General features: G+C 43.1%; 5 protein-coding genes across 5 annotated transcripts; 2 read left to right on the top strand and 3 right to left on the bottom strand.

Annotated features, from left to right (window-relative positions):
* Window positions 1-2,690: 2,690 nt before the first annotated feature.
* On the top strand, window positions 2,691-3,324 carry LOC138104694 (histone H4). The gene has a single exon (XM_069003924.1). The coding sequence runs from the start codon at window positions 2,706-2,708 to the stop codon at window positions 3,015-3,017; it is 312 nt and encodes a 103-aa protein (XP_068860025.1). The 5' UTR covers window positions 2,691-2,705; the 3' UTR covers window positions 3,018-3,324.
* Window positions 3,325-4,336: 1,012 nt separating this feature from the next.
* LOC138104695 (histone H3) lies at window positions 4,337-5,969 on the top strand. The gene has a single exon (XM_069003925.1). The coding sequence runs from the start codon at window positions 4,388-4,390 to the stop codon at window positions 4,796-4,798; it is 411 nt and encodes a 136-aa protein (XP_068860026.1). The 5' UTR covers window positions 4,337-4,387; the 3' UTR covers window positions 4,799-5,969.
* A 2,352-nt stretch (window positions 5,970-8,321) lies between these two features.
* LOC138103329 (histone H3) lies at window positions 8,322-8,832 on the bottom strand. The gene has a single exon (XM_069001558.1). It carries the CDS (start codon window positions 8,809-8,811, stop codon window positions 8,401-8,403), a length of 411 nt encoding a protein of 136 aa, XP_068857659.1. The 5' UTR covers window positions 8,812-8,832; the 3' UTR covers window positions 8,322-8,400.
* Window positions 8,833-9,834: 1,002 nt separating this feature from the next.
* Window positions 9,835-10,723, bottom strand: LOC138103335 (histone H4). The gene has a single exon (XM_069001571.1). The coding sequence runs from the start codon at window positions 10,654-10,656 to the stop codon at window positions 10,345-10,347; it is 312 nt and encodes a 103-aa protein (XP_068857672.1). The 5' UTR covers window positions 10,657-10,723; the 3' UTR covers window positions 9,835-10,344.
* A 6,831-nt stretch (window positions 10,724-17,554) lies between these two features.
* LOC138103322 (histone H1.03) lies at window positions 17,555-18,602 on the bottom strand. Its single transcript, XM_069001545.1, has one exon. The coding sequence runs from the start codon at window positions 18,584-18,586 to the stop codon at window positions 17,906-17,908; it is 681 nt and encodes a 226-aa protein (XP_068857646.1). The 5' UTR covers window positions 18,587-18,602; the 3' UTR covers window positions 17,555-17,905.
* Between the last annotated feature and the right edge of the window lie 6,087 nt (window positions 18,603-24,689).

Raw genomic sequence — 24,689 nt, forward strand, 5'->3', positions numbered from 1 at the left:
TCCAGATGGTCCGGATGAGATCTATATTTTCAGCATGGCAGATCACAAGAGCACAAATACAGTGCAAAGCAGGGATCTGTACAACCTGTCTCATTCACAGAGGACATACTGCAATTCCATTCTTCCTTTGAGAGATACAGAGAATATTTTGAAGAGGGAAGGAAGCACCAGCTGGCAGTGGGTGGAAAACAAGGAATATGAAAACCTGTCCAATACTTACACTAAATTCAGAACTATTAGTTTGAAAGTGCAAATATATTTTCAGAATTTTATTAATACCTATCCTTGAAATATAATGTCTGGTAATTTTTTTTTTTTTGGCCTAATGTTGATCTAAATTCAAACCCTGAAGTACTAGTAGCATGTAATGAGTGATTTTTTAAAGTCAGGATTAAATTAATAAATTGTTATTCTAATTACTCACCCTGAGGTTACGGATACAGACACAATGCCCGACAGGAGCTCTATCATATTGTGCTAGACTTTGGACAGGTGTGAAAAAACATCACCTTCATCACCTAGGAGATGCAAAACTGGAACACAAGCAAGGCATCTGGAAACTTACAAATGAAAAACAAAAGAGTGCAAAACAACCATGAGAATGGAGGGCAATTGTTCTCAGCACACTAGAGACCTGAATTTCCTTTATTTTGCAAAATTTAATGTCTTGATTACATCTTATTGTCAATCTGCTTAGATGAGATGTGTGCTAAATGAACAAAAATTTAAGTGCTATTGATTGAGCATTGCCACTGGTAAGTATGGATTGGAGAGTAGAAAGTTAGGGATATAGAAATTTGGTGTTCAGCTGCTAGTGTGGCACTACTAAATGAAGCAAATCAAAATTAAAAAAAAACCAACCAACCAAAACCCAAGCGAGGAAACAAACAAATAAACAAAACCCTCCTATGGAATCCTTCTTTAGGATAGTTACAGAGGAAAAGGCTTGAGTTTGTTTATTGTTTTGTGACCTGTTAGTTCAATATAAACAAGAACTGTAGCCAGCATAACACACTTTTAAAAACTCAGAATCATATTCAGCTCACATGATCACTCCCCCTAGGAAGAGAAAGAAGGTATGCTTAGGGCTGTCCAAAATCTAAGGAGACTCCACATTTTATCTATGAATTCTTCTGCACCTCTGCAAAAGGAAGTTGCATTTTCTATAACGTAGGTAAAAGCTGTGAATGTCTTTGCTGGATCAACGATAGTAACCACTCAGAGTGCAATGGGGGTTTCTTCATTTTGGAAGATGGGAAAAGCAGAGATCATTCCCATGATATACACTTCTTCTGAAGTGGTGCAGAATAGATTGGGATGAGACAATTTTTACATAAATAATTTTTATTATCTTCCTCTCAAAAAGCCCACCCACCCAACCAACCAAAGCACACCCCAAAAGCCATAGATTTGATATTTACTGAGAAAACATCTAGGGATAGCAGTTGAGGCAATATTTGTGATGCCAGAAAAATGAGCTCCTCTTTTATGCTTTTAATATGTCCATTGAGACCAAAACACTTCTTTGTTTATGTGATAGAATGCAATTGTAATTCCATTGCTATTAAATAGGCCAAGGGAAGCTGCTTATTGCCAGTTTGGTCACATGATAGAGAGAAGCTGCTCATTATATGTTCTAACATTGAACACTTTAAAAGAGGACATAGAAATTATGTTTGCATTTCATACATAAAAGGACAAGAGAAAAATAACATTATTTAGTTGTTAGTATATCAGTTACACCAGCTCAGGATGTTTTTACACTGTGACATTTGGAACAGCCTAAGAAAAAGACCACTCCTGACTTTCATAAAAGGTATTTCAGAATATCGTTTCTTTCCAGTATTGATATGGATACATTTAAAAACATTTTTTGAAAAAGTTTTGAAAAGCTAGAAAATTGAAAATCTTACTAGATCTCTAGTAAAAAGCAGATTTTTTTTTTTACTAATCAGGGAACAGAACTTTAAGTCAATTGTTATAGTAAAAGTAATTTTGTAAAAAATTAAAACCCAAAAAATTACCCCCCTGAAGTAACTCAAAATGAGCAAAATTAGCAGAAGTCAAAAAATAATTTAAGTTTAATAATATAAAAAAGATTCTATTCCACCTTCCGGTTAACATGTGTTTACAGACAAAAAGTTGCTTAAGTAAAATTGGAATATTTAAGAAATGGGAGGTGGAAATCAAAATGAAGAAACCAATATAATTAAATATTATGGAAAATTTCTTAAAGCTTTTAAGCGATCTCAAAACATTAAGCATTTTGAAGAAACGTTTATAGCACTTTGAATATTAATAAACCAAAAGCATCAGTGAACAGCATGAAAATAACGAGAATTTGAAGTTATTCACAACAACCCCGGCCAGCGCAACAAAATAAAATACGCACACATATACAAATGGTTTATACAAATCTGAGGAGGGGGGGAAAACTTTTCCAACTGTATGAACACCTACATAGTTGGGATTCTTTTCGTGGAGAAGGTCTATACTTTGGTTTGCTTGCCAGAGTTTACAGCCCCCGCATAGGTAACAGCGAACGATGTTTTCTCATCGGTGACGCGACAGGGAGCACAGGCAGGAGCCGGCCCCAAGCCCCGCCCCCTTTCTCTGCAGTTCTCAACCAGGTCGGACCGCACCGCATAAAGTCCGCGGCGCGGGCGGCTCCGGCTCACAACAGCAGCAGCAGCGGTGGGAGCGTCATGTCTGGTCGGGGTAAGGGCGGCAAGGGGCTCGGCAAGGGCGGCGCCAAGCGCCACCGCAAGGTGCTGCGCGACAACATCCAGGGCATCACCAAGCCGGCCATCCGCCGCCTGGCTCGGCGCGGCGGCGTCAAGCGCATCTCGGGGCTCATCTACGAGGAGACGCGCGGAGTGCTCAAGGTGTTCCTGGAGAACGTGATCCGCGACGCCGTCACCTACACGGAGCACGCCAAGAGGAAGACGGTCACGGCCATGGACGTGGTCTACGCCCTCAAGCGCCAGGGTCGCACCCTCTACGGCTTTGGCGGCTAAAGCTTTCCGCTCTTACCGGACCAGCACGAAAAAAACCCAAAGGCTCTTTTAAGAGCCGCACACTTAAACCGAAAAGGAGCTGTGTTGCTTTCAAGTTGGTAAAAGAAAAGCAAAATACTTCTGAATTGCTAAATATATTTTTAAATTTATGCTTTGGTTGATAATACATTGTTACAGCCGCAGAAAGTTTATTGATAATTAGTATAAAATGCACTACTGGGGAATATAGAATGCTGGTTTTCAAACGTTCAAAGTTTATATCTATTTAGTTGCTGCATAGGAAAGCTAAATAAAAAAGCGACCTTAAGGGTGTCTCCTCTTTCGTGCTGACGGCTTAACGGCATGTGTTCGCCTTCTTGCGGGCATCTCGTCTGTGGGGGGATTCTCCACTGTACTGTGTAAACAGTAGCAGAAGTAGATCATATTTACATGATGTTAACGTCTATTGTAATGCTGTGTGAGCATATCGCAGCTCACTAAGTCCCTTTTCAATGTTAGTTACCCCCTTTGTGCCCTGATTGTGGTGTGTAGGACTTGTCCATTATTTGTGCATCCGCTGTGTTTAAGGTTAGGAATACCCTTTCTTTTAATTTGGGGCGCCAGAGCTGTCCTCCGTACCTGGTGTCAGCCTTAAACCTGAAAGCCCTTCTCTGCTTGGGCTCCAACGACAACTCGCCCGAAGAGGGAAATACTGCAGATGTATACAGTGAGGAAAAAGGAAAATTCACCTTATGCCTTGCTGTACTGCATCAACAACCTAAGAATACTTTGCAGGCTGAAAGAGTCCGTCATTTGAAAGCACTCTCTTGCATTAGAAAGCTTTCGTTTGCAATTAATTTTGATCCCAAAGCATTTACCCAACCAGATGGAAGTTACACTACGTGGGACCCGAGCCACCCCGCCACCACAATGCACAACCCCACGCACCCGGCAGTAGCAAAATCCAAGCCCCAAAATACCTTTATGATCCCTATTTAGGAAAAAAAAAAAAAAGGCATTTTAAGAAAAAAACCGAATTTCCTGTGCATTCAGCTCAGCATAATCTGCAATTTCTCAATTCCTGTTCAAACACTTCTCCCTAAATGTCTCATTTTTGAGGTAGACTGTAAAAATTGTGATAAGGGACAAACCACCCCGAAAACAAAAGCGGCGGGGGCGATACAGTGGGGCGCTGAGAGCGGGCAGCCGTTGGGGAAGGCGCGCGCTTTCGAGGCGGGCTTTTCGAATTTGAAAGTAGCCAATAGAAACGGCGCATTCCTGGCAGCCAATCAGGGAGCAGGAACAGTCTATAAGAGGCGGCCGCGGCAGCGCGCGGATTCCATTTCTCCTTGTCTCTGTTCCGAGCTGTTCCTGTGGCGTCCCTCTGAGCGATGGCGCGCACGAAGCAGACGGCGCGTAAGTCGACGGGCGGGAAGGCGCCCCGCAAGCAGCTGGCCACCAAGGCGGCCCGCAAGAGCGCGCCGGCCACGGGCGGCGTCAAGAAGCCGCACCGCTACCGGCCCGGCACGGTGGCGCTGCGCGAGATCCGGCGCTACCAGAAGTCCACGGAGCTGCTGATCCGCAAGCTGCCCTTCCAGCGCCTGGTGCGCGAGATCGCGCAGGACTTCAAGACCGACCTGCGCTTCCAGAGCTCGGCCGTGATGGCGCTGCAGGAGGCCAGCGAGGCCTACCTGGTGGGGCTCTTCGAGGACACCAACCTGTGCGCCATCCACGCCAAGCGCGTCACCATCATGCCCAAGGACATCCAGCTGGCGCGCCGCATCCGCGGCGAGCGCGCCTGAGTCTCCTACAGGTCCTCTGTATGTGAACCTGAAATTCTCCCACACCCTAAAGGCTCTTTTAAGAGCCACTACATTGCACAAGAGAGTTGGGACACAGCCTTTCTTATACTTGCACGAGAGTGTTTCTGAAGTTCTTCAAGGTTATTGCAATTCCAGTGTAAACGTGCCTAGAATTTTAAATATTCACCTTAGGCTGCGTGATTGTTGTAGACAGTGTTGTGTACTGTTTTAGTGAGGTGCTTGCAAATGCAAATTCAACTGAACGAATAAACTGCACAAAGCAAGTAAGTGTTCAGATACATCAAATGAAAAATATCAGACTAGGACAGAAAACTCATATGTATTTTTCCCTCCCCTCTTTCTCTTTTCCCTCCCTCTCGCTTCCTGCCCCCGGACCCCCGTCCCCGTTTACTGTAAAATAGTCTTATTTGCAATACATGGAGAGCACTGCCACAGGGAAAGTTGTGTGGCTTTTGTTTGGGACCACATCAGCTGAGGAAAAGAAAGTGGCTGTCAAGGCTTGGCAGATTTAGCCAGTGGAAGACCTGTAGCAAATAGGCTTGTACTGTTTCAAGAATTAAAGAGAAGTGTTTTGTGTTTGATGATAAGAAAACTGAGTCATTAGAGGAACATGCATGGGGGGATCAAAGGTCAACACTTAGCAGAATTCACTTGGTTCAATAAAACCTTGAAGTCAGGAAATTACAGTAGGCCTTCAGTTCAATTTTTCGTTGTGCCAAGCCTTGCAGACTGTCACTGTTTTAGCATTTTAGAGAGGTCAAGTTTTCTATAAATTCACAAATAAAGCACTTGTATTACTATTGATTTTGCTTCTTTGCTGTCACAACATCTTTTCCTCTGTCCTTGACAATGGACTTCGGCCTATCCGAAACATTTCTGTAAATGTTACCAGCCAAATTGTTCTGAAATTAAAATTCAAGTATTTGATTATAGCATGTGGGGGACCCTGTAAGAGGTTTCATGTGGTATGGTATGTTTCTGAAAAAATACACGAGGTAAACACAGTATATACAAGAAATATTCATAGCATAGTGATGTAGGTATGAAAGTCTATATAGACGCATATATGTACATGTTATATACCTGTATACACACCTTCATAGGCTCTTTTTCCGCTCACAAATTTTAATTCATCTCAGGTCCATCCATCACTGGCTCTTTCTCACTCCCTTCTGCCTCAGTACCACCTGGCATTGCTTTTCTGCAGTTCCAATAATAGTATATGGTGTATTAAATAATATAAACTGATGATCACTGTAAATCTCTTTTAGCTGAAATGGTTCTGTTCTCTTCTATCCTTTTGTTTGGACATCACCACTTGCAGAGTAAGGGGTGAGAATTTATTCTCCTGTTGGAAGAATACAGAGACTGTGCCTATATAAGTGTAATTTAAAAGGAATTATATTATTATAATGTTAAAATTAACCATATGTCTGCCTACTCTCAAAGACTTCAGTAGGCACCATCCTGATATTACTTATTGCTACGTACTTGCAATTTATTTCTGACTTAAACTTTGTAACAAGGCCCAAATTCGAGGTTAGCAAAGGTTAAAATTGCTAAAACCTTAGAAGTGTTACAATTGTAAATAAATCATCAGAGGTCGCTGGTGCTTGCTTAAATGCACACCCAGGCTCTGCAAAGAGCCTTCCCTGACACCAGGCTGTGGAATCTGCTCTCAAAAGTGAATGAGAAAATGATTCATTATGACTGGTAAGGAGCTAATATCTTGTCTGTGTTCTCAGGTTGTGTATCAGTGAAATCCAGTAAAATTGCTACAAGGGACTGGGTAGGATCTTACAGCATTGGTACAGTGCTGCTTGGTAGAAATAATACTGAGTTTATTTCTTTTTTTTTTTTTTCCTGGTTAGTTTTAAATATGGTCTAGGACAACTGAAGCAGAAGGAAGAAAGAAAGACTGAGGTTATGGTTTTGGTTTTGCTTTTATCTGACTTTTAAGGGAACATGGAACATTTATGGCCTACTGAAATATTTCTTTCTCTCCTCAGGCTGTTAGTTAGAAGTTTCTTCTAGCATCATGCTGGTTAATCAAGACAAGGAGAAATCCTTGTCATGCTACAGTATCAATTCTCCTTCCATTTCAAGCTGGTTCCAAAATCAGGCCATGACGTTCAATAAACGTTCAGCGCTTTATGGGGAAGGAAGAATAAGGAAGTGGGAAAAAAAAAGAAATTAAAAACTGACCCCAACCCCCAACAAACCTTTATGTTGTCTGATTGCTACACTTGGCAAGTCTTTCCACTTTCTTTTCCCATCTTTTACCATCCACCCAAGTGCTGTCTCTGACAGATGGGGTCAGTAGCACAGCATCTCTTAACAGGCAAATTGTGCCCAGAAACCTCTAATGACAACAGGTGGCCACTCTGGGTTCTAACAGCAGCCTACAAGTGCTCTCCAGCCCTCAGGATTTTTGCATCCCAGGTTCCAGATGTGAATTTTCACAGATGGAGATAAGAAAGGGACATAGTTCAAAAAATAACTGGAGAAACATCACCTACTTATGAATCTGAGTTATGAATCCGAGGTGTAATATTTAACTTCCTATTTTAATTCTCAGACTTCTGTTAGATTAACCTTGTCTCATATTAAGAATTCAAGCCAAGGTGGGTCCTTAGAAGGTAGAAAGCTGGATGCATTTACATCTGTCCTTCCAGAAACTCATGAAGAATCCTAAAGAATTGGCTACAGAAATCTGAAACTCAGCATACATCAGATATTGTGATCACTACCTGGAGAAGTGCAGGTTCAAAGACAAATACTTTTACTCTCATTATTGCAAGAATACGTAAATTTTCAATCCACGATTTTTATAAAACTTACTGAAAATACCCCCTCCACCGAAAAAAATGCCCCAGTTTTGTATTGTTATGGTAACAAATCTGTAAAGGTTTGATAAGTTATTTCTTTCTACAGTATTTTGCGATCAGTTTCCTGGCCTTTTCAGGTACTTTTCCCTACTGCAAGAAGCCTCATGTGCCTTATGTCATCAGCATGGTTATCCATTGTTTTGAGACCAGCTATAACAGTATATATCAAAACTGATAAAATCAAAACTGATTTATTGAGATACATATTCTGGTTCCTGGTGTTAAGAATCGATGGACTAAGGGGGCAGCCCCCCTTAAGGCAAACTGTTTTAGCTAGGTTTGATAGTAACACATTGAACCGCAGGGAGTTTCTGCCCTTGCTTTGGCCCAGCCAGTCAGTGTAAAGTGTAATTTCCTGAGCACAACTCTAGCCCAGACACAGAAGCGTCCCTGTCAGCCCCTTCAATCCCCTTTCCTCTTCAAAGCTGTGTCACACCCATCACAATCACAGGGATGTGAACCCCTTCATCCTGCCTGAGGCTCTCTGATCACTTACCTTTAATATATTGATCCCCCATTTCCCCATTCGTCTCCTTCCAGTCTAGTGCTCTTAAGCACCTGCTCTTCCACTATTTCGCAAAGCACCCCAAGTGTTTTTTAACGGAAATCTGTAACAGCGCTACAGCTCTTTTTGATGTGCATGTAGTGGCTCTTAAAAGAGCCTTTGGGTCTACGTGGGCTGCGGCAGGAGACTCAGGCGCGCTCGCCGCGGATGCGGCGGGCCAGCTGGATGTCCTTGGGCATGATGGTGACGCGCTTGGCGTGGATGGCGCACAGGTTGGTGTCCTCGAAGAGCCCCACCAGGTAGGCCTCGCTGGCCTCCTGCAGCGCCATCACGGCCGAGCTCTGGAAGCGCAGGTCGGTCTTGAAGTCCTGCGCGATCTCGCGCACCAGGCGCTGGAAGGGCAGCTTGCGGATCAGCAGCTCCGTGGACTTCTGGTAGCGCCGGATCTCGCGCAGCGCCACCGTGCCGGGCCGGTAGCGGTGCGGCTTCTTGACGCCGCCCGTGGCCGGCGCGCTCTTGCGGGCCGCCTTGGTGGCCAGCTGCTTGCGGGGCGCCTTCCCGCCCGTCGACTTACGCGCCGTCTGCTTCGTGCGCGCCATCGCAAACCAAGGACACCGCCTGCAGCGAGAGCGAGCAGTGAACCGCACTCCGCCGGCCACGCCGGTATTTATAGAGCTGCCGCGCCTCTGATTGGTCCGCAAGGAGCGCGATCTCATTGGCTGTCGCAGAATCCCATCCTGGGCCCGCAGCAGCTGAATCTCCGCTCGGAGCTTCTCGACCCCGCAGCTGCGACCCCGCTCTGATCGCAGCGTCCTCGGAGCGAGTGGAGGACCTAAGATACTTGCACTTTGTATTTTCTTTATTTGTGTCTTTGTTTTGTTTCGTTTTTTTTTTTTTTTTTTTTTTTTTTTAACTATGGGCTGGTTACAAAAGAAGGAAAATGTTCTGTCAGTGCCTACAGAGCACCTTACATGAATAGGCACGTTATTTCCAAAGCCACAAAGGAAAAGGTGGGCTGGTACCTTGAAACAGAGGTGCTCCAAAAATCCAGTAACACAAGTTCGTAGCTATAAGTATGCAACAAGCTGTAGTGATTGAGATAATTTTTAAGCTTTTTTTTTCTCGCGTTTTTCGTGTTTTAATTTCACTAGGAAATTCTGAATTAAAAGCTTTGCATATCATCAAGCAAAATCGTGATGATGAGAATACTTTGGCAATTAGTGCTTTTCTTGGTGAAAGTAATTGAAAATTAATATTGTATTGGTCTATTACTTAATTTTCCCTTTACTCATTAAGTAGTGAGAAAACCAGACATAACCACAAATATTTATAGATATCATTGTTTGAGTGCCAAATGATTTTCAAAGTTTCTTATAAAGTTGAAATCTGTTTTTTTTCCTTTTAATCATGAAGTACTACAAAACTATTCTAGAAACGAGCCCCAGACTAGAGTGCCCTTTGTATGTGAGAATGAGAAAAGTGGTCACACGAGGCTTCTTTTGATGCATTTTTTCAAAAGTGCGCTTCTATGCTCATAATTTGCCTCTATTGTCCAGTTCCCTCCCAGACCTTCCCCTTCCTCCTCCCAACCACCTCCCCAAAATGATCACTAAAAAACCGTATTAGATTTAGCCTTTTATTTAAAAGTAAATAAATCATGGAAATGAAGGGGAGGGGGATTGAAATATCAAATGCAACAATCTCAGAGCAACTTCCCAATTTTTCACTAGTCGACAAATTCGTTCCAAATTTTTGATTTACTCAGGTAAACGCAAAATTTAAGGTACAACATATGGAGAAACATTTCTGATTGTTTAAATCGGCGAACGTTTAAAAATTAAGCTTCTTGTTTGATTACAGAGCACTTAAAATCTTTTCTGTAACAAATTTAGAGAACTAAAACCCCCGCCTTTCACGTGGCAGAAACTATTTCTGTTGTCAGCAAAACAACGTATTAGACAACCCTTATGCAACAACAAAGCATAGTATTACGTTCGAGATTTAAAATCCTAGCGTCGCGTCCCTACTTAAGATACTAAAATGATGTAACAGCTCTCCTAAACGAAAAAGTAGGTGGCTCTTAGAAGAGCCTTTGGGTTTTTGTCGTGCTGGTCCGGTAAGAGCGAAAAGCTTTAGCCGCCGAAGCCGTAGAGGGTGCGACCCTGGCGCTTGAGGGCGTAGACCACGTCCATGGCCGTGACCGTCTTCCTCTTGGCGTGCTCCGTGTAGGTGACGGCGTCGCGGATCACGTTCTCCAGGAACACCTTGAGCACTCCGCGCGTCTCCTCGTAGATGAGCCCCGAGATGCGCTTGACGCCGCCGCGCCGAGCCAGGCGGCGGATGGCCGGCTTGGTGATGCCCTGGATGTTGTCGCGCAGCACCTTGCGGTGGCGCTTGGCGCCGCCCTTGCCGAGCCCCTTGCCGCCCTTACCCCGACCAGACATGCTGATGCTGCAACTGGCGCTGCTGCTGCTGCCGCTGCTATCGCTGCTGCTGCTGTTGTGAGCCGGAGCCGCCCGCGCCGCGGACTTTATGCGGTGCGGTCCGACCTGGTTGAGAACTGCAGAGAAAAGGGGGCGGGGCTTGGGGCCGGCTCCCGCCTGTGTTCCCCGCTTTCTCTTTCGCGCGGCCCGCGAGCAGAAAATTGCGGGATTTGTGTGAATTTCCCTTCCCCGAAGCACAATGAGTTGGGTGCTTCTTTCGCTTCTCGGTGCCTTCCTTGGGTTTCAGATAGCAGGGACATCGTGTCTATTTTTTATAATGATTCGTGTAGCTTTTAGAGGTCCGATATGTTGTGATCATTTAGAAGAAAAAGCTCATTCATAGAAAATCACCCTAGTTATTGATTCACTTAAAATATGCTTTGATTTGTTATTTTCAAAGATGTATGTCTTACGTATTTCAGTTCCACCTGCTTGTATGGATTGTCCTGTGTGGCTTCTCTGTTTATACGTCTACTGCACTTTTTTTTTAAAATGGATAATCTTGCAGCAAATTCTGTCCAATCGTGTTTCTGAGAAATTCTACCCTTCCCAAATTTTTTTAACATCTTCATTTCCCGCCCTCTCTGAATGTTATCTCAAGGTGAGTTTAGCAGTACAGGTATGCTAATCGAGATTTTACACATTTCTCTTTCATATTTTAAGGTAAAAGTATTTTTGGAGGAATATTTTTACAGTATTTTCCACTGCTGTGGTGGCATAGACAAGAGCGTGGCTATTTTTAGAGAGATTGAAAAATAAATGCCTAAAAAGAAGGGTGGGTTTGCATTTCTCGGGTATTTATTAATTCTGAGTTTTCTCTCTTCAGCAGAGGAAAATTTTCTGAGATTTTGCTCTTGAAATCAAGAAGCAGTATTTAGCAAAAATTATTCAGTAGATCGTTTTCGACCTGAAAAATATATGGAAGGATAAAAAAAAGTTTCCTGTATTGAGCGTTTGCTGCCCTCTCATGGACGTCTTTTGATTGCTTGATTGTTGTTTTTTTCCTGCTGGCTGGGCAGCTTTGCGTAATGTATGCTTTCATGAGGATACAATAAAAGATTAAATAATAATCAATCTGTCTTCACACAGACCACAGATAGAGGTGTTGCACCTGTTAGCAGAGAAATCAATGTTCCAGTGGCCCCTCCCTCACTGAAAAATTAAAATAATATGATCTGACACATGTTCATGCACCATCTTTTCAGCATGGATGCAAAGGAAACCCAAATGAGGCAACACAAATACCAAGACTCTGAAAGAGACATCCTAAAATTTCAAACCTGTAACAAAGGCTCTGTTCCACAAGGAACTTGATAGTATTCTAGACTGGGCTATGGAGATACTTCTGGAATGCAGTGAGGATGCCACGGCTCAGGTCATGGTGTTATCTTTCCTGAGGCCAGTTTGTTCCTTTCAGGGAGGGAATTTCAGGGACCCATAACTGGACTGCTGCAGGAGGTCGGGCTAGCCGGAGAAACTGGGCACTCTGTAGTCATCTCTTCTGTCACTTCTAGGAGATTTTGGGAGAAAGGTAGGTGTGTCCTGCACTGGTAAGGATACATTTGGTGTAATGCTTGCAGAATGATTTTCCACTCTCGGAGTCCCCAGGGTGTTACCAACAGGGCAGTTTAGCACTACCTGTTTCAGAACTCCCCGAACCCATTCTGCCAGGAAAATCCAGTTCTTCAGGCTGCTCCATCAGACTTCAGGGATTCTGTATCACAGGTCTTCCTGGGAGTTATTACCGCTTGCAGATGCCTGCCATGAGGCTATCAGAATATCCTGGGCAAATCACATACCTGAACAGCTTGTGATAAATTGTCCAGTTCTGCAAAGCTGAGCTTTTCTTTCTGCCTCTTTGGTTTTGTTTTTTGTTGTTGTTGTTGTTGTTTTTTGGGTTTTTTCCCCAATGGAATAAAATGAAGGTAGAACCTCAAAATACAATCCTGCTCCATAATGAGCTGCTTCTCCTCAAGGATCTGTGACTACATATAATATTTTCCCCTGTCTCTGTTTGCTTTGCAAAACATCAGAAACCATTTGGAAAAGGATTTTTTTTTTTTTAATAATAGATACATGCTTGTTCGTAGCATTAGTTTTTTAACTCATGACAGAAATACAACTAATAAAGTGAAGCAAGTTTTGAGCCGAGTTCCTGTGCTTCTTTGCTCACAAGTGATTCTAAATTATACATCAAATATCATCTGCTCTGTGAGGTCTCTTTGATAAAATTAAACTGTAATTTAAGATCCATTTAATCATTTCCATTGGAAGAGATTCAAAAATCATATAGACTAACCTCTGTGTTGCATTAAGAGCATAGAAACATGGCAGAAGATGAACACCCTTGCTTTCCAGCTATTCCTCAGAGATCAGAGGGGCTGGGTATGGCTGGGCTTAATTTCTGATGGAGCAAATTCAGCACATTCAGCACTGTAAGCCTGGTAGTGTCAAATAAGAAGCATGAGCACAGATTCACAAATAGTGCAGTTTAACAATTCAGCTCTATAGATCTGATTGCATTCAGTAAGAACTTGTGGAATCACAGACTGAAGAATAGTGTGGTTTATTGAAGCAACAGAACTACTAATTCGGAATTGCCAGTGCTAAATGCAGTGTGGTAGAGCTCCAACAAGAACAACAATGTTGTGTTAACCCAGATATTGTTATTATTAATATTAATAATAATAATAACAACAATAATAATAATAACGACAACAATAATAATAATGTGAAGAAGCTTACCAAGAAGGCCTGCCCATCTGTGAGGAGGGAGAGGAGAGTAGACTGTTGTCTGTCTCCAAGGTCTTTTTGTCACCCTTCCAACTAGGTAGAATTTCTACTTTTCTTATATACAGCATAAACTTATCTCCCTCTCCTTCTTATGTACGGCATGATCCAGGTGGAGAATTGAGTAATATAGTCAAATATGTTGTAGCACATACTTCATAAAGGTTACTAGCATATGCAGCAGCATGCAATTTAATATCTAACTGACTTTATCAGGCAAAAATTATTTTTTGGCCATGTGCCCTTCAGAATTCAGATCATATTACTTTGTTCCATTTGTGCTGTTCTTCAGAGCCAAAGCATGACCGTCTTATCTTCACAGGACCTCCTCTTTCAACCGTGTCATTCTGTCTTGACATCAACAATGCATCTCCCTATGTGCACAGATAACATAGGAGGTACAGTGCAGGCCATAGGCAGTGAGCTTCAGCCCTTGCCTTGGTCCTTGGTTGTCATCTCACACCTCTGTGCTGTAGGTAGGGACTTCTTTTACTAGATCAAGTTTCAATGTTTGATGCAAACCATAATCCTATTATTATTTCTCTACATTTCAATTTTTCTGCAGCCCACTCCTGAAATCACTGGAAAAAGAATCCTGCAGTCACTGAGATTTCACTGAAGTCTCAGCAGGAGTCCTGCAGGACTGATGGACAAAACTTGTATGGGAATGGAAGTGAGAAGAGATCAAAAAAACACTGTGTGGAAAGTGAAAATCAAAATGAAACATAACTCCAAATCTAGAAATAATTGTCTAAAATTGAGTATGGAGAGTAAATGGGGATCCCAGGACGAGTCACACTGATGACTTCATTACGCTTTGACAACATGTTCTGTAGAAGAGGGATCTCAAATTCCCACAGAAAAAAGAGTTTGGTAACCTCATGTCTAACAGTACACTGGGTGCATTGTGATCTAGATATTAAATAAGAAATTCGTGGAAGAAAAACTCTGTTGTGCAATCTTACCAGGTCAAGGGTGTCTAGCTGAAAAGTGGTTCTGTACCTGAATTCAAGCAGGTTCAAATCTGTACCAACATGCAAGCAGCAGAGAACAAGTCTGGTATTTAATGCTATTTGTGTTGCACTCTTCCAGACTCCACACTGGCTGTCCCCCGGCTTCCTGCCCATGCATTATAAGTGTTTCACCACTCAGCTGCTTCCTTTTGAGAAGCTGTAAACTTAGTCTTGAAATGTACATAACTTACATTTTGCAATTTATTTAGTGCAGGATAACAGGAAGGACTTTTTCTCCGCTTTATTCAGCTGTCATGGCTTAACCAGAGCCAGCAACTAAGCACCCTGCAGCTGCTCCCTCACTCATTCCCACAGATGAGGGAGAGAATCACAAAACTTAAAAAACCTTGTGGCTTGAGATAAAGACAGTTTAACTGGTGAAGCAAAAGACATGCACACAAACAAAGCAGAACAAGGAATTCATTCATCGCTTCCCATGGGCAGGCAGGTGTCCAGCCACTTCCAGGAGAGCTGTGCCATGAATAATGGTGACTTGGAAGACAAAAGTCATCACCCCAAATACTCCCCCTCCCTTCTCCTTCCCCCCAGCTTTTTCTGCTGTGCATGAAACTGTATGGCCTGGAATACCCCTTTGGTCAGTTTGGATCAGCTGTCCTGGATGTGTCCCCTCCCAGCTCCTTGTGCACTCCCAGACTCCTCATAAGTGAGGCAGTGTGAGAAGCAGAAAAGGCCTTGGCTCTGTGTAAGCATTGCTCATCAATAATGAAAACATCCCTGCCTTATCAACACTGTTTCCAGCACAAATTTTAAACATCTTTGTGCCTGAACTAACATAGTTTGCTTTTTATGGAAGTCTAGCTTCCAATTTTCTCTATCAAATGCAGAAGATTTCTTAATAAATTAGTGGAATGGTTTCACTTGCGATAGAATTCCACCTTTGATGTTTTTAAGAGTTGAGCCCCTAAGGGAGACTTTTTAATGTTTTTCAAGGACATGCTGAGGCCATGCAGAATAATCTCTTCCACCTGACAACAACTATCATAAAAGATACAAAGATACACAAGAAGTACAGGAATAACATAACCCACTAATTGAGAATGAAGACAGGAAGAAATATATGCATGAAAGTTACCTGGTTTTGTGGTAATCTGACAGGCAATTGGTCTTTGTGGTGACTAATGCTGATGAAAAATCTGTAACCCCATCATAAAAAAGTGTTCATCTGTACAAAGTGGTGTATTAGTCTGTGGAGGGGGTAACTTAAAGAGAATCCTTGGCAGGTTGCTAAGCCTATTCTGGTATAGGCAGGCTTTTATCTAACTCAGTGGTTCATTTGCCATTATTGGAACATCATAGACTTTTGATATTGACATTTACTAAGTACATATGTGAAATAAACAGCTGACCCCCAAACAGGTCTTCCTTGTAATTAATTGCAATACTGAACCACCCCCCCTTTTTTTTTTGACCTTCCCTCTAATTTTGTGGCAGCTTAGCATTTAATCATAAAGTGTATCCTTTTGGTTTTTGTCAAAGTATGCCCAGCCACTAAACACCAGCACACAACACACCTTAGAAGATACTAAGGAGAGCTCATTTCTTTTCTTTCTTTCCCCAGTATCACGAGGCACCTTGTTTGACAAAATAAATTAATGACCATATGTCCAAAAACTGTCATAGAGGAGCAAGATGTGTTCCCTCTTCACTGCAATAATAAATCACACATTTGAACCTCTGTTCAGTAGGTTAGCTAGAAACTTGAGCCATGATAACAAAATAGTATGCCCTGAGTTTTTCTTAGGATATCAACTTTTCTTATGTCTGGAACAAGAATCTGCTTGTTAGCTGGAGAGAAGCCTGCTGAAGTCCATGTGAGGGACACAGTGATCAGACACCACGGCAGTGACTTAGTAATTTAACATAAGCTGTTTCTGAGGAAGAATCAGTCTGGAGTTGTGCACAGCTCTCCCACAGCTGAGGTGGCATCCACAGGGCTAGCAGTGCACACTCTGAGGGGGAAGGACGATGAGAAACGATGAATTAGGGTTACTGACGGATATGCCAGTGGTGCAGCTGGCATAAAGATGTCATTACACTTATCCCCACAGTATGACTTTTCCCAGGCCACTCTTGCTCTTTGCCACTGCACCCTCTTTTCCCAGTAGGTATCTATGCTGTGCTGCCCAACTCAGGTTTACAAGTTTAACAGGAATGTTAGGTTTGATGGTAATTTTGTTCCTGTACTGGACAGTATAACCACTGGAGCTAATATAGCCAGTTCATTCAGTATTCCTGCACACATGCACACTTCTTTTCTTGTCGTGTGGAACAATTTTTTACAATATTTAACAGGTATCTTCAGCTAAGAACTATAAAGTCTAAAGTGAGAGACAAGGTTTGCTTGAGCTTTGTGCTCATTAACACAGTAAATCCCCGTCCACATGCTGGGATCGCCCCATACTCACATAATCCCCTTGCTCATAGAGCATGCGCAGTAAAAAAAGCGTGCGCTGCATCCTAAAACCGAGACCGGGGAAGTGACCAGAGCTTTAGGTTGTTACGTGTACAGAAAACACCTTTTTTTTTGTTCCAAGTGTGCAAAAATGAACACCCGGCTAAGAACTGAGCGCGGCAGCTCCAAAGAGCGAGAATTTGATCACCGAGGTGGAGGACTGCGGGCAGCACCAAGGCAGCTGGAAACCTCGGACTTCTCGGGCCCCGCTCACCCTAAAGTTTTCAAAGCGGGGACGAAACTGGACTGGAAGTGAAAAAGCCCGCGGGGAGGAGGGGGTTGGGGGAGGCGGTACAAACGTACCGGGGAGTTCGTAGGCCTCTTCGCCAAGAGAATTTAAAGAAAAAGGTGGGGCGCCTTTTTAACCCGGTAACTGCTGGGCACTAGAAAAGCCGAAGAGCGACGGCCAATCTTTGCGGAGCGCGGGGTTTTCGAAATCCGCCGGGCTCTGGGGGCGGTCCGAGGCGCTTCCCTGAGCAGCTCTCCGCCTCCCGCCTGATAGGAGAGAAACTACAGGGAGCCGCAGCATCCCCACTCCCACCCCCCGTCTCAAGAGCCGGGGCGCCCCGAGCGCCGCCCAACTACCCCGAGGAGTTCGGGCTTGCACCCATTTCCTGCGGCCAATGGGAAGGTATTTGAACCGAAGCACAGGTTTTGATTTGTTTTTTTAATGAGCTGTGCCGCGGTGTGTTCTGCTGCTGCGGTGCTGCTCGGCACCCGGGAACAAGAGCGCAGAAACGTTATCGATTCCAGAGAAAAGCCACAGCAACAGAGAAAAAAAAAAAAAAAAAAAAAGGTTTGAATTGCACAAGCGTACACGAATACGGATTTAAGAAAATAAAGTTCCAGCTCTTTTTGTGAAAACTTGGGTGGCTCTTAAAAGAGCCGTTGGAGTTTATCTGCAAGGCAGATAAGATCTTTTTTTCGAAAGCATTTACTTTTTCTTGGGCGCTGCCTTCTTTGCCTTCGCTGCTTTCGGCTTGGCCGCCTTGGGCTTGGCTGCTTTGGGCTTCACCGCTTTGGCCTTAGCCGGGCTCTTCGCTGCTGCCGCCGCTTTTTTGGGCTTGGCAGCCTTTGTCGCCTTCTTGGGGCTCTTGGCTGCTTTCTTGGCTGCGGCGGCCGCCGGCTTCTTGGCTTTTTTAGGGCTCTTCTTCACCGCTGCCGCTTTCTTGGGCTTCTTGGCGGCGCTGGCGGGCTTCTTAGCCGCCGGCTTCTTAGGCTTGGCTGCAGCTGTTTTCTTCTTGGGAGCTTTTTCCTTCACTTCTCCGGGTTTCTTGCTGAGGCGGAAGGAGCCGGAGGCGCCGGTGCCCTTGGTCTGCACCAGGATACCCTTGCTGACGAGGCTCTTGATGCCCAGCTTGATGCGGCTGTTACTTTTCTCCACATCGTAGCCGCCGGCGGCCAGCGCCTTCTTGAGCGCGGCGAGGGAGAGCCCCTTGCGCTCCTTGGAGGCGGACACGGCCTTGGTGATCAGCTCGGTGACGCTGGGCCCCGCGGGCTTGCGGGCTTTGGAGCCGCTCGCCGCCTTCTTCGGCTTCTTGGCGGCGGGAGCTTTGGCCGGGGCCGGGGCGGCAGCGGCGACATCGGGCGCGGCGACGGGAGCGGTCTCAGCCATGTCGGCTCCTGCTCGATCCGGGCGAACAATGGAAGCGCTGCCGCCGCCGCCCCTTTTATAGCGGCGCCGCGCGCGCTGATTGGTGCGCCGAGCCCCGCTCCGCCGCCCGCCGCCGCGCCCGTTGTGTTTCTTCAAGGTCCAAAACCGAGTTTTTCCTCACGAAATTTGCCGCCGATGCACCCCGTTTCTTTCCGGGAGGGGAGGGGGGCGTCTGCCCTACAGGCTAGCGGAGTTTCCCGTTAGAAGGAACAGAAATGAGGGAAACACGACCGCTGAAAGTCAGCGGCGTGAAGCCGCAGAGACCTCGGCAGAGAGAAACCTTCGGTTTATATTGTAAATTAAAATTTTACTGTAAGCTAAATGGGCACAGCTGGCATGAAATCTTGTTCTGTAGAAGGTTCTCTACAGAAGAGGTGAAAAACAGAGTGATTTGAACCGTTGGTCTCAGAGTAAATGGATATTAAATCCGAGGAAGTAACACAGTTTCGTCCCATGGTCCCAGACGCTGATGCAGAGCTGACTCCCTCGGCTGAGCCGCTTCCCTCCGAAATCACCCAGCTTAGTCTCTCTTCAGCAGTCTCGGTGTCTCAGCTACTGCCTTTTGGGGAGACGTTTGTGCTTTAGCAGCGTGTGTGAAAGGCGGTGTTACTTTCTTTATGCTTCTGTATTTCAGTGGAACAAAGCACCGACGTGTCCCTTCCGAAGACTGATGTTCCTGTCAGTGCATTTTCAATGTAACCTTGACGAAATAGCTTTCGTTTGTTAGATTCGGAAGTCAGGATAACTGCAATTACAGTAATGCTGCTTTTAGTGTTAATACGTGCAGTAATTATCGTCTTTGCCTCGTAATTAGATAAAATTGATTGGGAAATAGAATCTGGAGTGTACTGAATTTTGAATTTTACGGGGAGTTAAACCAGAAAATTCGGTCTTTTGAGGGTATATTGAGTAGCCAGGACACTTAACGCAAAACTCATTTCTGGGTTTTGATGAATGAATGCTGATTGTGTAACTTTTTATCCCCGATAACACTGCCTGGTGATTCACCACTTCCCTATTTTCACAAAAGAAGAACCTACACCTTATCAAGAGGATTCCTGCCCCGGGAAGCGGCAGCTCAATATTACAAACAATGGATGAATTCTCTCCATTTTTCCCCCTTCGTTTTCAATGCAATGTTGATTTCTTTTAAATACCAAGCACTTAACAGTCTGCTGCAATAGTATTGTGTTCCGTACCCTCCATATCCGGGCTATCATCAGCTCCTAAAAACCTTTGAGCAGGTACATTCAGAGCTAAAAGTAGGTGTATAAGGCTGAATGAAATGTCGGTAAAACGTAGAGTCCCTGCTGTTTGGGAGTGTGAAAATAAAGAAACACAGTGACTTGAGTCATTTGAGAAATGCCACATCCCTTTCTTGTTACCCATGTTTAAGTGGAAAATCGAAACGGCTACAACCAGAGCAAATATTAGATTTATTCTAGTAATTTGAAATACTTTTTTTTTTCTCTTCTTGAAGGTAAATGTTGAAAAAAATACAGCTTAGTGAGGTCTCCCTTAGTTAACCTATAAGATGAAGGGAAATGCACATTTTGGATGATCTAGCTGCGATAACGAGCATAACAAAACTACAGTGTGACCCCGAAGAATGTTGTATTATTTCTTAATAAAACTCAGAAATGCGAAAATCTATTTAATGCCTGTTTATTCTGATACTTATTTCCTATAGTGGGGGAGAATTAAGGCCTTCAGTGACATTACTGAATACTGTATCAGAATACTGACACTGAGGAATTTTTTTTTTCTTAACTAGTAGTAGTAACTCCACAGCCAAGAAGAACAGAGCTCAAAACCTCCCAGAGGCACTAGCACTAACATTTTGTTGCTCTCTAGTCCCTTGATATTTGTATATAAGTGGCTTGTTTGTCAAGCTATTCACATTTAATGGCAGCTTTCTGTCAGCTTTCTGGACTTGTACAAGAAGTGTAATCTTTATTAATCTTTGAAGGACTCCATAACCATTTTATTTCTCCCTGCATCTTCATGGCAGAAACAAATTCTGAGATTATTATAAACTGAACATTAGTGTTTTTCTTTGTTTTCATTGTCATGATTGTATACTGATTTACTTAGAAACTAGAAAGTGTTTAGAGATGTGATCCTATACGTTCAAGCCCATCTTTCCTTCATATGGGGTATTGCTGAGCATTGGAGATAACCTCAATCAACAATGAGAGACCAAGAAATAACAGACTGGTAGTGTCAGGCTGTGGATGCTCATAGGAAATGAACCATTATGAATTCCTCTCCATTGGAGAGCAAAAGAAAGATGGGCATAAAGGAGAAGACAGGAAGGGCAGACCGGAGTGTTGATGCAAGTCAGGGACAACCTGCCTCTCTTTTTTCTTCAGCTGTGTTTTGCTTCTGGATATTCAAGCACAATATCCTAGAATCATCCGAGTACTTGTAATCCAGTAAATGGGTTTTAATTTCTCAGGCACTGCAGACTAAAATTTATTTTTTCAGGCACTATAGAATATAACCCAAAAGAGGGAACATGTGCTCAACACAGCAAGTTGGTGCATTTGCATACAGACAGCAGGAAGGCTTCCCAAGGCTTTGATACTTCATTATTTCTTCACATAGAAGTTGTGTTTGGGTATCATCCTTCCATTCACCTTCCCCTAATTTTTAAAACCAGAAAATGGCAATAGAAATGCTGAAATATTTTAGTAAAATGTTGCGTTCCTTCCAGGAAATTAACACGTTTATGAATTAGCACAGGCCTGTACAGAGATTCTACCCAGATTTTTTTTTAGCAGGTTAATAGAAGAAAAAAAAAAAAGAACCGTTGTCAAGTGGGTTCATGTTCTGCATCAAAATCCCACACATGCTGTAAATTAATTCAGCTTTATGCAGATTGCTTACAGCAACTGGGCAACTACCCTTGCTCCTGTTGCAGAGATGAATAAGGTAGGCAGCAGCAGTGATTCTTTTTCTGTTTTAATGCCAAATTTCAAAGCTGATTCCTTACACAGGTGTTACAATGTAAAATAAATAATGGATCTCTGTTCCTTCTGCTTAAAGGAATCATAGGCTGACATTATTTTTCTCTGTGCCTACGATATTTATTTTCCTGAATGACTAGTAAAGTCAAAATGACCTATAATAAATGTTGATTTGGTATTTCCATTACCTCATGCCTAAATGAACAGCACCTAAATTCTTCACCAAGTGTTGTGACTCCCACAATGGTGAGGCTCTTGACTTGGCAGTAGAGCAATCTTATTTTATTTATCTGATAATTTCTGGGTATAGGCCAAGGCTCATGGTGGGATATGCACTTCAAAATGTTAAAAAAGTCTATTTTCCACATTTGAAAGGTATATAAATTTTATTTCTTTTTTTCTCATGCAATAGAACATGCCTCATTATCAGGAAATGAAACAATTTTTAAACCACAGAAATTAAAATTCACACCATTCAAATACAGATGGAAACTATATCACCATCTTTCAGCCTTTGTCCATTAACACTCTTGAGAGGACAGAAATCCTGTTACTCAGCACACAGAAACACAAATGAACTGTAACTTTTTTTTCCTCTCAGGTGCAAAACTAGGAGTTTCTGACACAGCATTAGACCTAAATCTCCTGCTGGAGCTGGCAAAAATATGTGAATTGTAAGAAGAGATATTTTATGCCTAGTCAGCAGTGCAGATCTGGAAATAAGTATGGCCTAGAAAGAGCCATTTTCCAGGTCACAGATTCCCAAAGCTGATTGAAGAATGATATGATCTACAGTTATTTTCTAAGAACCATGTTAGAGTTCTTTCCAGAATTGTAAGGGCAGGATGTGAATGAGGCCTTCTTGTCTACAAGCAGTGAATAGTTATTGCACTTTGGAAACTCCAGATATGACATAAGCAGATAAAGCTTTGATACAGTGTAGTGAGGGAAGCCAAGGATGTTTGCAAAACTTCAAACCTATGTGGAATTTTTTTCTTTTCCTCCATACGGCAAAATCACCTCATGAAGTTCCCCAACTCCTTTGCTACATACCAGTTAGCTGAATTCCTATAACTGTGTAACATCCCAGACTCTGGGCATTACTTTAGACCACACTCAAGCTCTTTCTACACTAAAGGGAATATCTGCCTGCCTGTTTTGAAACCTATTATATCAATGTTATAGTTTGAACAAAATACATCTTGCATTGTAACATTTAAACATAACAAGACTTTTTTCTTTTCAGTTTTTGTTATACTAACTGAAAATATCAATTGTTTTGCCTAAAAGAAAGAGACTTACATTTCTCCTTTATTTTTTGATGCTCCTCTTCTCTTAATACTGATGTATTAAAATCTCTTACCCTAAAATTTACAAAAGATTTGTTTTTAACTTAATGATGCAAATTGCAGATGAATGAAGCAAAGATTCTAAGAGAACTTTCACCCAGTCTTCGGCCCTTGGAATTTTGAGTAAACAGCCAAAACTCTGGGAAAAGTGTGTCCCTGCTGCTTTGCTGTTTTGTGAAGATTTTAACCCTTGCACATAAGAGGAGATTATTAGGTGGATTCTTCAGCATGCACAGAAGTCAATATAAAGGGGGAAGATGACCAGATGACTCACAAGTCAGTGAAAATATTATTCAAAAAGGCGCTAAATACAAACTCAATGAGTGTGAAACCTTGCTTTCCAAGGCTTTACATATCTGTAAACGTTTAGGGGCATATAAAGGCCAGGGCAGCCATTTCATAGCAATTTCTGCTGTTTGCTGCAGCTGAGAGTAATTTTGAGATTCAGTTTACAGCTGACAGGCTCCCATTTCACATGTTCAACACTGGTCCTCACTGATGAAATATAAAGAATTCAGCCTAGTGTTTGTAACATACAAATTAAAATTTCATCCACATAAAAAAATATTTTCATACTGATTTTCTGAAATAAAAAACCCAAACCAAGCCAAAACCCAACTAAGCAAAAAACCGAACAACACCAGCCCCCTCAGAAAAAAAAAACCACCCCCCCCAAACAAACTACATCTAGGAAAACTTAAACATGGGAAATGAATTAAGAAAAACCTTAAGAAATTATTTCAGAATTCTCACAATTAACTAACACCATACGTGCCATAGTTAGCCTGTGGCATTATCAATTACTAAGTTATTCATTACTTTGTAGGATAGATATATATATTCACATAAGATGCTGCTTAAAAGGGTCCAGAGCATATGTAGGCCCAAAACCCAAAAAAAGGAGAAAGAATAAGAAAGTGGACATACATTTTTTGACAGTTGTTTTCACTGTAAAGTGTACGTGGTTAAGTTTCTTTATAAAGTATTGTCATATAAGTTCCCAGTATACACTACGCAGCATCAGAAGAGCAAGCAATTTAGACGATTTAGTGCTACTCACAAAGGAAAATAAAACGAAATCAAATCATAATATTTGCACCCATTCTTGGAAAAAATTAGTGCTCCCAAAAGATAGGTTATTTTTACCCAAATTTGGCAGGCGAAAAAAAAAAGATATGTTGTGCTGCAGGTAAAACACAATAACGTTGAAAGTAATCATTGTAAATCTGAAAGAACAACAATAATAGGAAGACAAATATATGCTCCTATCCTTCATGTCACTTGGCAAAAAATGCAATGTGACGATGTTTTAAGGAAATTACATGACGCTCAGCAGGTGGCAGGAGACAAAAAGGGAAAGTCAAGGAAAGTAGCCCCTAACGCTTTTCGAGAACACGGTACCGGGAGAGCGCAGCGATAATACACTCAAAGGATTCGCGGAATCCGCAATACCGGCCGAATCCCGGCGCAAGGGCGCATTGCGCGGCGAGCCTCCGAGGCACCAGAGACTGGACACACCGAGCCCAGAGAGAGTCGACCGCGGGGACGCGCTCAAAACTTCATAGGCAGGTCCGGGACTGTCGCCTCCCGGAGGCGAAGAAGCCGGGGAAAGCTGTTCGGGGGAGCCGAGGGCCCGGGGGATTCTGAGCGAGGCTGGGGGGGAGGGAGGGGGGCAGATCCGCAGGCGGGGACAGGCGCGGAGAAGGCGGCCGGGGCCCCGGGGCGGTGCTGGCGAGCGGCGAAAGG

The sequence above is a fragment of the Aphelocoma coerulescens genome, chromosome 1A (assembly GCF_041296385.1).
Source record: "Aphelocoma coerulescens isolate FSJ_1873_10779 chromosome 1A, UR_Acoe_1.0, whole genome shotgun sequence".
NCBI classification, from domain to species: Eukaryota; Metazoa; Chordata; class Aves; order Passeriformes; family Corvidae; genus Aphelocoma; species Aphelocoma coerulescens.